The sequence below is a fragment of the Aptenodytes forsteri genome, unplaced genomic scaffold (assembly GCF_000699145.1).
Source record: "Aptenodytes forsteri isolate BGI_AS27 unplaced genomic scaffold, ASM69914v1 Scaffold336, whole genome shotgun sequence".
Taxonomy (NCBI): Eukaryota; Metazoa; Chordata; class Aves; order Sphenisciformes; family Spheniscidae; genus Aptenodytes; species Aptenodytes forsteri.
The window spans coordinates 1,892,706-1,908,051 of record NW_008794911.1 but is presented as its reverse complement, the minus strand read 5'-3'; the positions used below and the strand labels follow the sequence as shown (position 1 = coordinate 1,908,051).

At 36.6% G+C, this 15,346-nt stretch overlaps 1 protein-coding gene across 1 annotated transcript in view; it reads right to left on the bottom strand.

Annotated features, from left to right (window-relative positions):
- ARMC4 (armadillo repeat containing 4) overlaps nucleotides 1–15,346 on the bottom strand; it is a 95,127-nt gene that overhangs the window by 24,126 nt on the left and 55,655 nt on the right. The window contains exons 18-19 of the mRNA XM_019470999.1: nucleotides 4,792–4,980; nucleotides 3,981–4,202 (exon numbers count right to left, since the gene is read on the bottom strand). Coding sequence (XP_019326544.1) covers nucleotides 3,981–4,202; nucleotides 4,792–4,980 — 411 coding nt within the window. The remainder of the gene's footprint in view (nucleotides 1–3,980; nucleotides 4,203–4,791; nucleotides 4,981–15,346) is intronic.

Below are 15,346 nucleotides of genomic sequence, written 5' to 3'. Positions count from 1 at the left end.
TTAAAAATACAGAAATATTTGTGAAGAATGTTTTTGTTTGTTTAGATATAATTACTTTCATATTCTCCCGATTAAATGCCTGCAGCATTTGTAATTAAGTACTTCCATGAATGTTCACTTGAATTTAATTGAAAACAAACACACAGAAAAATGAAATATGTGCAGGTGTTGAATAAGATAATTCTATGTAGCTTACCTAATTATTTGTAGCTCTTAGCACTAATTATGGGAAATGTTTAAAGAACTTCTTCATCTGGATGGATTTCTTAAAATAATTATTATCTTCTAATTTTAAAAGTATCAAACTTGTTTTCAAGGCTCAATTTACAATTGTAAGTTGTTACACCTCATTGTTACACATTTGCTGGGTGACCCTAGGACTTCAGATTCTACGCTATACACACTGACTTCAGTAGGACACTGAACAGAAGGCAGTTTACTTGAAGAGCTGGACAGATCTCTTCGTAAAGATTTACACTTATTCAGTACATTTGACTCTATTGGCTGACAGTCTTTGTATGGATGACATCAACCATCTGACTAGTTTGATTTAGTTTATCTGAAAACACACTCCGCCAAACTTCCATTATTTTTGCTTTTTGGGGGACTAGCAAGAACTACTCCTTCAGGTAAATTAGTGTCTTCTGAGGATATTTCATTTTTTACTGCCAGTAAGAAAAATGAGCAGTAAGGAATCGTAATGTTTCTTTTCCTGGCTATGTATTTGGTTCACAGTCACCTCCCGGCTATGAAGAGATTCCAGTCTACCAAACTGAACAGTTTATGGCATGAATCAACAGTGCAGCCTTTTAAGGTTAGAGCTGATTTCACTGATATTCTGAATCACTTCCAAAAATCCTTCCCAAGACTTCTGCATATTGTGATACTTAGCAGGTATGAAGAATTATTCCAGTTCCTTCATGGCAATGTGCAGTCACAGGTGTTTTTATCTTAACTCTCTTTAACCTCTTAATTCTTGATCAGGTTTGGCTGCATTTTAAAGATTCATTACAGAACCAGTTTTGTTTGCAATCAGACTGCTTTCCCCAAAAAACCTGAGATCTTGCGAACTACAGAGAAGGATTAGTCAAACCTCATGGAATTTTGAAATACTTCAAGGTATGTGGGATAGCACTGTATCTCTTAGTCACATACCTTTGTAGCCCTGACCTAAAATTCAAGTGAATTTTCTGTTCATGGAATGAATATTTCATTTCTGAATGATACAGAGTGGAATTCAGACACTTTAACCTACACATCTCCCTAAGTATCTAAACAACAGAGTGATTAAATCTGTTCCTCTGACAGCATTTCTTCTGAGATACCCATCTGACTAAGTATAGTGAAGATGGTTTCTGCCACATTAGACAGGGTGACTGTTTCTGGATACTGAATGTGGAAAGCTTATTATCACAACTATGGCTGTTTTCCCTAATTGAATATGCCATGGGTATGGCTCAATAAAGTCCATTGAGAAGCTGGAGAATACTGCTTAATTATCAAAAGATAGTGAAGAAGTGGTTTGCAAAGATCAATCATTATTTTCCACATTTCCTATTATTTTCACTATTTTTCATCTGATAGAAATCAGATGATCTGAATCACAGAATCATTTGGGTTGGAAGGTATCTCAGGAGGTCATCTAATCCAACCTCCTAGTCAAAGCAGGGTCAACACTGAATTCAGACCAGGTTGCTGATGGCTTTGTCAAGTCAGGTCTAAATTCCCTTGGATGGAGACTCCACAGCCTCTCTGGGGAACTGTACCAGTGCTTCATTACCCTCACGGTAGAATTTTTTTCCTTATATCCAGATGGAACCCATCAGATTCAATTTATGACCATTGTCTCTTGTCCTCCCACCATGCACTTCGGTAAAGAATCTGCCTTTGTCACCTCAATAAATTTCTCTTAGATACTGGCAGGCTGCTATTAGGCACTGCTGCCCAGAGGCCTTCTTTCTCAAAGCTAGACAAGCTCAGTTCCCTCACAAGTCATGTGCTTCAGTCCCCAACCATCTTTGTGCATGGACTTGGACCCTAAACTGAACATAGTACTCCTGACGTGATTTAGTAAGTGCTAAGTCACCACCCCCGACCTACTGGCTATGCTCCCGCTAACACAGCCCAGGATCCTGTTAGCCTTCATCACTCCCAGGGCACCCTATTGGCTCATGTTCAACTTGCTGAATCCAGTCTCCAGGTCCTTTTCAGCAGAACTGCTACCTGGGCTGTTAGTCTCAACATGGACCAAATGCAGCTGCTTCCCGTCATATTACTAATGTTTATATGATACAAGTACATGTGTGTGCTGGCACACGTGATGAGAATTGGTCATATATCCTCTCATATATTCAGGCCCTCCATCAGTTATGAGATGAGAAGCGCTTCCACTTCAGTTCTGTGATGGACCCACATACAAACCCACATTCAAACACTTGTCCAACTGCATTACAAAAATACAAGTTTCTTGTACACAAGAAGAGAAGTGCATCCTGGACAAAAAGTTTAGATGCAACAAACATAACCCAAGTTCCTTTATTTTGTAGTTTCGCTCTTCCTTTTATCAGTTCTCTTTTCTCTCCCTTAACATATTATAGTCATTCCAGAATACTGTGAATAATAAAAAAATTAAACACCTGTGATATTTTTCTGTACACCCCTATTTATCTGCAAGTGCAAATAAATGTTTTTAATTAGTCTAAATATTTTAACGAGGACTGAAAAATAATGATGAACCTAGACTGAGATGGAATTATTACAAAAGTATATCATCAAAATCGGCTTTATACAGTACGTTCAGTGTACTAAAACCTGCATAATAAAATGAATGAAAACAACAGATGACAGGAGGGCAGAAAATGGGTTATGTCAGTTAAATGGAAAGATAAGCAACATTAAAAAGTCATCAGACACCAGTTTCAAATTGAGCTGTAGTACCATATGTATTCTCCTGTGCTGTGTGGCCAGTATAATGCAACTGTGATGGGAAGATGTTACTCTCCAGCACTGAAAGGGCACCTTAGATCTGAGTCAGTTCAAGTACTGGCATTTAAACCGAGTCTTTAAACATTTTTGACCAGTGGATCTTTTTAATCCGACTACAGATATAGCCAGCTACAGGTATATGTATGATAATGCAGGACCATTAGACTGTGCCGGAATTGAAACTGCTCACAATAAAGTGCACAATCATTAGTGCAGGCGTACATTCAACATTAGTAGTAACACTACATCATAAGTCAACTCTTACTTTCAATACATTTACCTGAACATGAAGTAAAATGAAAAGTCTGTAAACAGTGAATATTTCAAGAAATTTATAAAAATTGAGAGCTCCTACAATCTCCATCTCTAAGGCCATAATCCTTATCTCTTCTGTGCCAAAGGAATAACTCTACTGGCTTCAACTAGTGAGATAAAACTTTGCTAGAAAAATCTTTTTGAGAGAAAAATTCTTTCTAGAGTAAGGTCTTTGCAGAATGTGCTCATACTTAACTCCTAAAATATGAGTTTTTATAAGTAAATGCAGAATTCACTGAAACAGCTCCAGGTAAACTAAGCCTTTGTATTATTCTATCTTAATTTGTCCCCAAATCCAGTTACACTCAGTTCCTAGGTGACTTTCTGCCATACTAAGCAACTATCTATCAAGATAACCCAACTTTGCAAAAGTCACTTGAGAATGACAAAATGCTGATGTGATATCACTACCAGCCTAGGTCAGAGTTAAGTCAAGTACTCTAGAGGTGAATGTCCACATCATATTTCCATTCCTAACAACCACCTAGCTGTAATATCTTTAGCACTGAAATACTGTTTCCTAATTCACTACTTAACCAAACATTTTTAGGATAAAGTTCAGAAAATTTGAGGTACACAGCAGTATTCAAGAACTATTTCAAATGAAAGATCTTTTCTTTTGACCGTGCCAAACCTCTTCAATAATTTGAATTCCAAGTAAGAAAAACTTTCCACCTCACCTTCACCACTCCATTTTCATGCATGGTGATACAGTTGTTGGGATCCTCTGAAAGTTGATATAAAGCCTGAGCTGTAGCTCTATGAACTGATGGATCATTTGACTTCAAGTAACGTACTAAAGGAGCTATAGCCTTGGTGTCTCCAAAGGTAAGTCTATTGCTCCCCCACATGCAACAGTGGGAAATGGCCTCTGCTAAGTGACGTCTTAATTTGTCATTGTTCTGAAGAAGGTAAAAACATAATAAATTAAAGACAACATAATACAATAAAAATTTCATAGGAAAGCAGAATTGTATTCTCAAACATCTTTAAGGCATCCCAATTTAAATGTAGTACAATTAAAAACTGGAGAGAGCTGTAAGGCATGGAGCTAGTAGCCCCTTATTATTCTCTTTGTAGGAAATGCTGTGAATTTTTATATTATTTCAAAGGTGCTTTTAGACTGACTGGAAATTAGGTAAGATTGGCATTAAAATGTAACATATAGCGCCATCATTGAGATTCGCTGCATGGTTCAGATTTATTGCTCTCTTGACCCTTTGTGCTTTTTTTATATGGCAGCTGCATCTCTCAAAAGCAATATTCAGCAACAGTGACTATTAAAATGAAGCCCATCTTCCAAAGCAATTTTAGTACCAGCCACAGAGTGTTTTAATGTCCAGTATACATTTCATAGAGGAAGGATTCTACAGCTCTTCCTTGTAGCTGCTGCAAAATCTACCGCTCTTGTCATAACCTTTTGGTTGGGTATAATGCAGTGTGACATAAGAAACTCAGATACTTAGTATAATATGTTTAGAAGTTACTTACTGTGTTTGCTAGTTTGGACAACAGAGGGACGACTCCATGATCTGTTATAACAGCTAAATTTTCTTCATCTTTAGCTATATTTGTAATGGCTGCACATACACTTGCTAAAACTTCTTTATTCTTTGATTTTAGCAAATTGACTATCAGCTCCAAGCCACCAACAAAGGATCGAACCATTTCCCCAGCATCCTAAATGAGAATCAAAAGAAACATTATTTTAAAATATTCAATCTGTATTTATATGCAAATGTTAAAAAAAGAGATTGGCATGACATAATTATTCAAAACTGCAGCTATTGCTGTGTTGCTTTCACGAAGAAGTATGGCTAATTCGGAACTCAGAGCTCTCGATTGACATATAAGAGTTAGAGTGTTTTACATACCACCATCTAGGCAGAAATTCAATGCCTAAATGAAGGTATCTAGTGTCATTTTAGATACCACAGGGTATTCTTTACGGCCTCAAGCTGTCACTCCAGAAGGGTACAAGTCTCCCTTATCTGCTGTATCATATTTGCCAGGTAAGTGCCTCACATACCTTAGGGCATCTAAGACAGCAATAGAAACCCCTGTTTAGGCTCTCATAGTGTCTACTATTTCCTACATTAAGTCTGACAGCTAAGACAAAGGAGTAGTAATATTATTTTCTTATATCAATGCAAATGACTATTCAGGAATACTTAAGAGGGGAGGTTACACAAGTCATGACAGCCTCTGTGGGAGAACCATGGTGCACCTCAGAGTATGAACAATCAATGTAAAATGTGACTAACGGACACAAATACGACTCTGGAAAAACCTCTGGGAAGTATGGTCTTAGAAAAGAAATAGAAAACTAAACAGTGTGCCTTGATCTTGAATACAGTATGCAGATCTGGTCCATCTTTTCCATCTTGAAAAAGTTGTAGTAAAATTAGAAAAGGTTTAGAGAAAGATGACGAATAATCAAAGGTAGGGAACTGCTCTGTAGAAGGAATGACTAACCAACTAGGACACTCAAGGCTATAAAAGAGAAAAACGAGGAGCAGTATGATAGAGGTGTATAGAATCTTGAGTAGAATGGAAAGGGTACACAGGGACTTCTCTTCTAGGAGAAGACCTGGGAGCTTCAGATGAAATTAGCAGGTGGCATGTTCAGAATAAAACAAAGTTATTTTCAAAGCATAGTTAAGATGTTGAAGTCCTTGGAGCAGGATTACAGTGGCTGTTAGAAGTTTACATGTTAGAAATGAACTAGACAAATTCACAGAAAAAAAAATCCATTAAGGGTTATTCAATGTAAAAGCATTCCCTCTGATTTAAAGAGTTCCTGAGCCACAGATTTCTTGAAGGTGGGAGAACATTCTGGGGAGGGGAACCACGGCTGCAAGTCTGCCCTCTTCTTCTACCTTTCCTTAGGCATCCCTTGTGGGCTACTATGAGAAACAGAATACTGTGTCAGTGAACCTTTGGTCTGACACAGCATTGTCTGTTCTCACACTCTTGTGTTTATTAGTCAACTCAAATTATCAAGCACATGTTTACATGTCAATGTGTAAAACAGAGAAAACCAGCACTTTTGGCACTGTGAGACTGAACTAACAGGTATGGAATTCATTTGGTTGCCTCAAAGAGGAACTGACAGTATCTGGTAAAGTGACACGCAGCATACAGTACTTCATGTACCCTTAAAAGCACACAGGGTATAAATCTAAGTTTTGTTTAAGCACAAATTCTTAACTGATTAAGTTACATAGTCACTGACCAATGCTGTAGAGCAAGATTCATTGCACTCCGTTAAACTGAGATGCTTGAAAAGAAATGTATCTCTTTCTTTGGTAAGTGTTCCACCATGTAAGATTACATTATTTTAGACAATCTCTTTTCAGTTTCCTTGTGGACAGAAACAATGCCAGAATAGAAAAAACATCTACTTCTTGGAATGATTTTTTACACGTTTATTCAATCTGTGGGTAACTCTAAGCAACATTTTGCCAACAACCATCTAGAAGGGATTCTCAGGATGCCTAGTTATACAGAGCCTGAAAGACAACACTGCAAAATGCAGCAGCATTTTCAGAAACGTCATTGTAAACATAATAATTAGCAAAGGGGTGGATGGAACTTCAAATGCCTAACCTGAGGATATCAAGTATTGCAATGTAATCTGGAGAATTCACCACTTCTACTTGAATGGGCCCATCAGTTACTTTAGTTGAGTGGACCTCTATACTAAGCTTAGATATTTGTGTTTATCAGGACTTCTTTATGCAATCTATAATCCAGCTCAACATTTTTTGTTAGATTTTCAACCTTTCAGATGTGGATCTGGAAAGATGAGTAGTTTTCTTAAAGTTCTTTGTCCAATGAATATAGAAACTAGTGAATGACTTAATTATGGCTAACAAGGATTTCTGCAGAAACATAAGACTTAAGAAAAGCAAATGAACTATTGATGACAAAATAGATACAGGTCAGAAACCACTATGGGCAAGAATTTCAGGTGTTTTTTGATGGTCATCTAATTTTTATGGAACTATTTACTAAAAGTATGCCATTAGTGCCCAAATCGTACCCTTCACAAAAGGGTACTGAAAATAGGAACTGAAAATGGGTCATATGAGATTCTTGGCGACATCATGGTGGCACATCTGCAGGTGGCATTGGATGGCCTGGTGTCAAACTGTTATTACACTGGAAAGAGAGTAAAAGTGACTGGCCAAATGGTCAGCAGTAACTTTGTAGAAGAAATTTTAGCCCAGGCACCTCAGTGATGGTAAATGTGCAGAGATGGAAAGAAAGGTCTACAAGTGGGATTTCTTTCATTTGCTTCCTTCAACAGGTCAATAGGAGAATTTTGAATAAAAACTACCAGACACTCTCCTGAAACCCTTTTGGACTGAAAGGTCTTAGGACTTCATGAAAGTGCAAACATGGATAGTATGAACTTTCCTAGGGCTAGGGAGTGACCCTGAGACCAAGAATGGTTTTGATTATATTTATTTATTTTTGGGGGCTGATTTATGAACAGAGTAGGGTCCAATTGTATTGTGTTAGCTTTGCTGAGCAAATCCATCAAATTGCTCATGGACTTGGTAAATAAAAATTCCAGAAGATGCTGCAGTTCATCTTTTTTTGTTGCCAAACAGAATGCCAAACGTAACTCCTAGCTGTGATGTTTCCTTCTCACAGAAAGCAGAAGCAGTGGGTAGGCCCATCAGGAACGAAACATTTTCCACCACAGGCAGTGCAATTCTTGAGACTGGAAGGGAGAGGTTAAAGCCATATAGTGTGAGGGTCAAAACCAGAAGCCACAGCATGTGGAAAAAGGGTAGTATCCAAAATCAAACTTCGTGCTGAAGTCCTAAATAAACCAGAATGAACAAATAACAGAGGTCCTTACAGAAATTAAAAGAGGATCTAAATGTTTACGCAGAAGAAGGACAATAAAGGTTTGTGACTCAGAAAAGCAGCTCAGAGAAACAGAGAAGGAAGGGCAGTGCTCTGTCACTTCTATTACCATGTGAGCTGCATGTAAAGGAAGGTGGGTTACAGCGTATTTCCCATGGATACGCTAGCATAAAAGTTTCACTATCATTGCTAGTGTATACATACCACAATGTAAATGTATCACCTGAATAAAAACAGTATTTCTCGATATCGGTTTTCATGTCTGTCTTGAAATTTTAAAATTTGACCAAAGGTGGTAGATAATGGGTTACAGAGAAAGATTTCCACACAGAATTTCTTACCTATATGTATTAGAGGGCTAGACAGCTAAATGAGCAGACACAGGCGAAGGAAAGAAAATGAGATGTTTTACATTTACTTCAATTCCTTGAAACTTACTGCAGAAGTGTGCATTACCTTGTGTCTAAATATTGGCTCAATAAATGAGAAAGGCTTCTGTTCAAGAGGTAAACTCTAAGGTAAAGTGTCTAAGATTTGAAAGGGGCCCTGCTATACATGAAAATGATTCTGATTTTTTGCATGGTTCAGAGATTTGTGTATGTATTCATGCTCTTGAAAGTCGTTTCATGAAGAGATAAGATAATCTGTATTCCATCTTAATGAACTAATATGAACATTTTATATTTTCCTACCTGTACATATTTTCCTTCCAGGTGATTATAAACCTACTTGTTAAATTTCTCTCCTGACAAGCTTATACTTTCCACATTTTGTAAAGGAGTACCATCCAATTAAACTGATGGAATAATATATAAACAATCCAGCAGTAAGTAAAAGAAAAGTTTCAATAATTGTCTGCGAAACCAGCTAAACACAAGGACAGAACTTTCTACCAGTGATGAAAAGCAGAGGGAAACTGCAGAAACCACATGTCAGGAAAGTTTCCCAAATGTGATTGTGGGTGTAGTCTGGTGGTCTGTGCAAGACAAAGAGAAAAGTAAAGAAGCAAGAAATTTGAAGAACAATGAGCAGAAAGAAGAACGGAAATGAGAGCTTTAAAATCTGTTATGTTACTTACAAGATCTTTTTTTTTCCCAAAGAAATTTAAACAACAAATGCAACCTTTTTGCTATCGTTTAGCAAAACCATATACTTGCTTTGTACAGTAAATTTCTACTTTTTTTTTTTACTGAAAGACGTGTATTTATTATATAGAATTGCCATACTTTAAAGATATTTAAAGAAGAAATTATATGAAGTTGTGCCTGTGATTGTGGAGGTCTGGATTTAATTCTTTTGAATCTATGTTCTTTGAGTATACTTGTATTAATGATCAGATAGCTGTTCATACTATAAAGTCTAAAGTAATTTCTGTGATTTTAGTTTGCAAATATTCTCAGGCATTTTGATCTATACTTATTTTTGTAACAGAAAAGAAGAAAAATCATATATAACTTTTTATAACAGAAAAGAAGAAAAATCATATATAACATCTCTTTGGAAATCTTTTTTGCACTTTTTGTTTCACATAGAAAAAAATGCAATCTTTAAATTCCACCTTGTAAATTAATCAACACACAACTTTTTTTGTGAGACTTAACCCAAAGGGTTTGTCATTTCCAGCTATTACTGTGTGATAAGCTTTCATATTTACCCATAGTCCTTAAACTTCACTGTAGAAATGTAAATGTCATTGTTTCAAAGTAGTAGTTTACTATCGGGTAATAATATGATTGTGATATTGAACTTGAAGTGGAAAGTGTTCCATTTCCAGCCCAAGACTACATTTATACTTCAGTATTTACATACTGCAAGCTCTAATCTATTAATATAGCCATTAAACTACATTTACTTTCTTTAGTGTTACATATGAAGTTATTCAACAAACTTCAAGTATTTTGAAAAGCTTAGAGAACATCTTAGGATACAGCTATACAAAAACCAACTTGAAAGAAAAGCAGAATGCATTTAAGTGAGTTTAGGTAATTTACTCCCCCCCTTACCTACTGTGACAAAACCTTACTTCCTAGTTGTCCTAACAAGGCTACTCAGTTCGAGTTAGGCAAGAAAATAAAATGGTATGGTAAGAATAAAGCCTAAGAAACAGCCTTTATAGATAAAGTTATTGATAAAATCACTCCCACCAATAAGCAATAAAATAGATAATTTTATTGTATACATCTGAGTGTATGTGTTAATGATAGGCTGGATGCTTCTGTTTTAGCAATATTTCCTGAGCTGGAAAAAGTAAGAGGTCAAACACAAAGACATTTAAAGAAGCAATAAAAATGTTAAAAAAAACTGGGGGGAGGGGAGCAAGAACATTTTACTGTATTAACAGGAAATATTTTCATTTTAAATCTTTGTCATTATTATAACTTTTAATGTAATATTTAACCTGAGATGACAGATATGAAGAAATATAGTTTGTTAAACTACATTTTAAGTGGCTGAAGAAGATGGGAAGAGATAACAGGATTTTTCATTACTTCACATGACCACATCTTCTAACTAGTGGGCAGCAAAGTTTTTATCCTCAGAAAGTATGATAAATAAATATTATTTCAAAACTGGATTCAAGGGGAGGAGTTTGCAATCTCAAGCAGTAAAAAAAAAACCCTATCTGGCATAGATGCTGAGGCTAGCAAAGTTACCTGCTGTGCTAATAAAAGCCTCATCCTGTTACTCTTTAATCACATATTTTCACACTGTTGAACTGCATGACTATTAACAAAATTTAGTTAACCTTCCCTTTTCACTTATTTCTACGTTGGCTTCTGCCAAGAGCACAAATACTGTGAAATAGACCAGCTTTACACATATTTTTTTTAATTAGGAGCAGAAAGCATTACGATATTTGCAGACAGACAGATTTGGAAAAATCACTTGATCTCCACAGTATTTATACAAGGAGAACATTTGGGATTTTTGGGCTCTCTTGTCATCATATTATATGTTTTTTTGTGGTTATTTTCATTAAGTAAATAAAGTTCATCAGCCTTAAGTTGAGACATACAGTTCTTGTAAAAGAACTACTGAATTCTTTTGTAACTGAATTCCTTTCTTATTTCTTCCAAAGTGAATACTGGTTTCTTTATTTGAAAGATTTAAAGCTAAACACGGTATTACAAAAACACATTGTGTTTATCTTTAAAAATACTCCACTTGAAAGATAAAAGTTTCTCCGAATTTCTTGGCTAAAAACAAGTAGTATTTCACTCTTAGAACATCTTAAAAAGCTTAAGGTGTCAAAGCTAATTTGTCAAACTGGATTGCTTTTGCCCAAAAAAGTGATGGTATGCTGGGGGGAACTGTGCAAATAAACTTTAGTTATCAAGAGTCACCTTTAAACTACCTTTTCTTTAATGAAGGAAACTGTCCATTTCCATCCTCTATTGCCAAATGAATAACTTATCATCCTAATGCACAACCCAATTTAAAATTCAAAATAAAGAAATGCAACAGATAAATTTCTATATTATAGCTGTTCAGTGAAAAAGGGAAACACAATTTAAATAATGAAGTTTCTATTCATTTTTCTTACTAAACAACTCAATGGTATTATGAATCAAATTATATTTAAAGGCTAATTTTATTGCTGTCTATACAGCTGTGGAGGGTTCCACTGTAGCAGAACTGATGAAGAAACACCTTGTAAGATGAGACTACTTCACTACATCTCACAAGTCTTCTTCTGTGTTGCAAAAATGCAATGTGTTGAGAAAGCAGCAGACAATCAACATGGATTTTCCTGTCCTCTTCACCTCACTGAAGCAGCTAAAGCCAGGGCAGCAAAGCAGAGTAGCTTTAACATGGCTCCAATGCTACTCTGTAGCCTGGAAGAGCAGAATTCCTTACTCCTGGCTCTTCAGGGATTTGATCATCACACAGTTAAATACTTGGCAAGTATATTGCTATTGATAGTTTCAAGAAAAAAAAGCAAAGTCCATTCGCCAAGTGTACAGCCCAAGAAAGCATGCAATGCATGTTCTCTAAAAGATGGTGGGAGAAAAAAAAGTCTACGTAGTCACTCATGCAACTTCTAGTAGTCCTTCTGTCTATTGTTTTCCTTACTTTTCAGTCTGGCGGACTACACCTACTCTTCGTCCCCCTCCTCACAACTCTCACTGAAGTTCAGTCCCGGGTAAATGCCAAAATCCTAATTTTTTTTCACAGAAGCAGTGAAACTACTAATATCAAAATCCTTTGAGGCCACAATAGAGAAAACGTCATGATTTGCTTTAGATTATTTTGAAAACCATTTTAATAATGGAAGTATGAGAAACAGATAACATTGAATAACTGGAAAAACTAAACATTGTTTCCATTGGTTTTGGATTGAATTGAATCCAAATAAGTGTCTAAGCAAACTTCTTATAATTATTAATATCTTTATGAGATAGTCATCACTAATATGTAGTTTAATATTGTAGAGATGCAAGACAGCAATATCAGCATGTTCTGAGGACAGCCTAGGCAAACAATCAATGCAGTGACAACACAAACTAATAAGTTGTTATAACAATTATTGTTTGTGTCTTTGCAATTCTGGCATGGTTCCATAAATTAGAGTGGTATATGAGAAGGCAATCATATCATATTGTACCACTTACCATTACAGACCACTGAGAATCTGAACAACAAGCATGAAGTATAAAATATGTTATAGTTCAATCAAAAGCTTCTGCACTAGATAAAATGATTGCTTGAAATTTTCTGGTTTATATTATGCAGCAAATCAGACACAATGATCTCCGTGCTCTTTTCTTGCCTTAAAATCTATGGAAGTCCCATGTGGCAAGTGAGAGGGTAAAGATAGGAAAAAAGTAAAATGGTCAAGAAGGAAAAACAAAGAGATGAAAAAGAAAAAATGTGAGGAGGATGGGGTTTAAACTTTTTATAGATTTTTAAAATCCAATTAGCAAGTCTAATTTAAAAGTACAGAAGCTACATGACAAGCTGTTGACTAGCATGTGTAGCTATTATAAACTAAGTTACAAGGAAAGCTGGTCAAATATTTTCCAGTGGAACAGTATTCCATCAGAAAATGCTAATGGAATGGAACCAAAACCTTCCATAAGAACACAACGACTTCTTGAAAAGTTTTGACAGAAACCAGGCAGAAAGGCAGGCTAAATTACCAGCGTGCCTCTTCATCTTTTCTCTTGTCAGCCAGATGGCTGGTGAGTAGCCTGCCAGGCTTGCTTGGCTTCTGGTTTTCACAGAATCCCTAACTTCTTGCCTGATGGGCTGCCAAACAGCTGGAAAGCCAGGTCTCCAGGAGCTCCTAAGCTTTTTGGCTTCTTACGGTCTCCAAGCTCTCAATAAGCTGCTTTGCATGGAACTTAGGACCTGAGGCTCCCCAATGAGGGAGATATGGGTTATGCTCTTAGTTTCCCTTTGCTTTCCAGCTTTCAGGTTATGTGTTTTGCAGGAACTGGACTCCTGTATTTGTAGACATTAAGACTCAGGGCAATTTATGGCAGTCCATTCAGGATCTCTAGAGTAACATACCTATAGGAGGCCCAAACTCCTCCTGAGAGTTGGTTCACTAAAATCCTAGGCAGCCTGTGTCAAGAATCATTGGATAGGCTGGTTCTGCATGCACCCTGGCAAGCATGGCAGCCAGCTATGGATTCATCAAGTCAGGTCTAACTTGCTGGGCTTCCTAAATCTCCAAGGACCCTAGTGCTCTGGAAGGCCTGGGGGGCAAGCCAAAAATTCCTTTCTCTCTCTTACAGTACTCTTTTGAAGTTTAGTTCATAACACACATTGAAAAGTTGGAAAGTCTACGTCCAGATATCAGGAATTAAAAACTGCATAAAAATGAGATCAAATATAGAGACGTAGGTATGATTTATGTTAAAAATGATAATGTCTAAAGAAAACAAATACAAAAATGGAAAGAGAGCAGTAAGAGCCCTAAGTTTGAACTGCCAAGGTTTCTGTATAGAATTGCAAGAAGCATAGCAAGGAAAACAAAGAAACTGGAAAATGCTGTACATACTCAAGCAGGGAATTTTGACATCATAGGCTTAACCAAAGAATGATAAGTAAACAAAAATGTATTGGTACTACTTTAGTAAAATTTTTAAAATATAAAACGAATGAACAACAATGTGCATTATGGGGCATGACTGATCTTTATACACTACAGTTTTAAATTAGTAAAATGTGTAAACAAAGCATCTTAATTCATTTAAAACAGCAAATAATTTTGTTAAATATCAGAAGAATTTCCAAGTTCAACTACCTTTCTTTGTTACTTTTAGTAAAGAAATGTTCTCTGTGGTTTTATACATATGGTTACATTAAAATTTCTGTAACAAGCAAAATCTATGTAAGAATCCTAAATAGCATGGGTCATCAGCAGCACATTTTCCACCCACAGGTTAACTTCAGACTGCTGGCTCCAGTAGAAGTCACTTCCTCAGTATATAACACTTTTGCAAGAGTGAAATCTACTTGACCTTCACAGATACCCATCTCGTGACCCTTTCCTCTTAAACCTGGTTTAGTTTTGATTTTGGTTTTTTTTGTGTCAGCATGATCATTCTCTTTCCCCACATGTAGGAAATACACAGACAACTTTAGATGGCTGATCATCCTTCATCACACCCATGAAATTCCACTGCAGAGCTGAAAGGGATGCAATAACTTGGGGGGAAAAAAAATCACTCTTTATCAGAAAAGTGTGAGATGTCATTTTACAAGTACATTTTAAGAAAACAGAATAACTTTCCCTCTCTCTTCCCTCAAATCCCCAGCCTCAGACTGTTTACTTAAATTATTTTGACAGACTTTGTATGTAGCTGGCTTCCTGAAGTTCTTTAAATCATAGAATCATAGAATAGTTTGGGTTGCTCTAAAGGTCATCTAGTCCACCCCCCCTGCCCTGGGCAGGGACATCTTCAACTAGATCAGGTTGCTCAGAGCCCCGTCCAGCCTGACCTTGAATGTTTCCAGGGATGGGGCATCCGCCACCTGCCTGGGCAACCTGTGCCAGTGCTTCACCACACTCACTGTGAAAAAATTTCTTCCTTATATCTAGTCTAAATCTACCCCCCCTTAGTTTAAAGCCATTCCCCCTTGTCCTGTCGCAACAGGCCCTGCTAAAAAGTTTGCCCCCATCTTTCTTATAAGCCCCCTTTAAGTATTGAAAGGC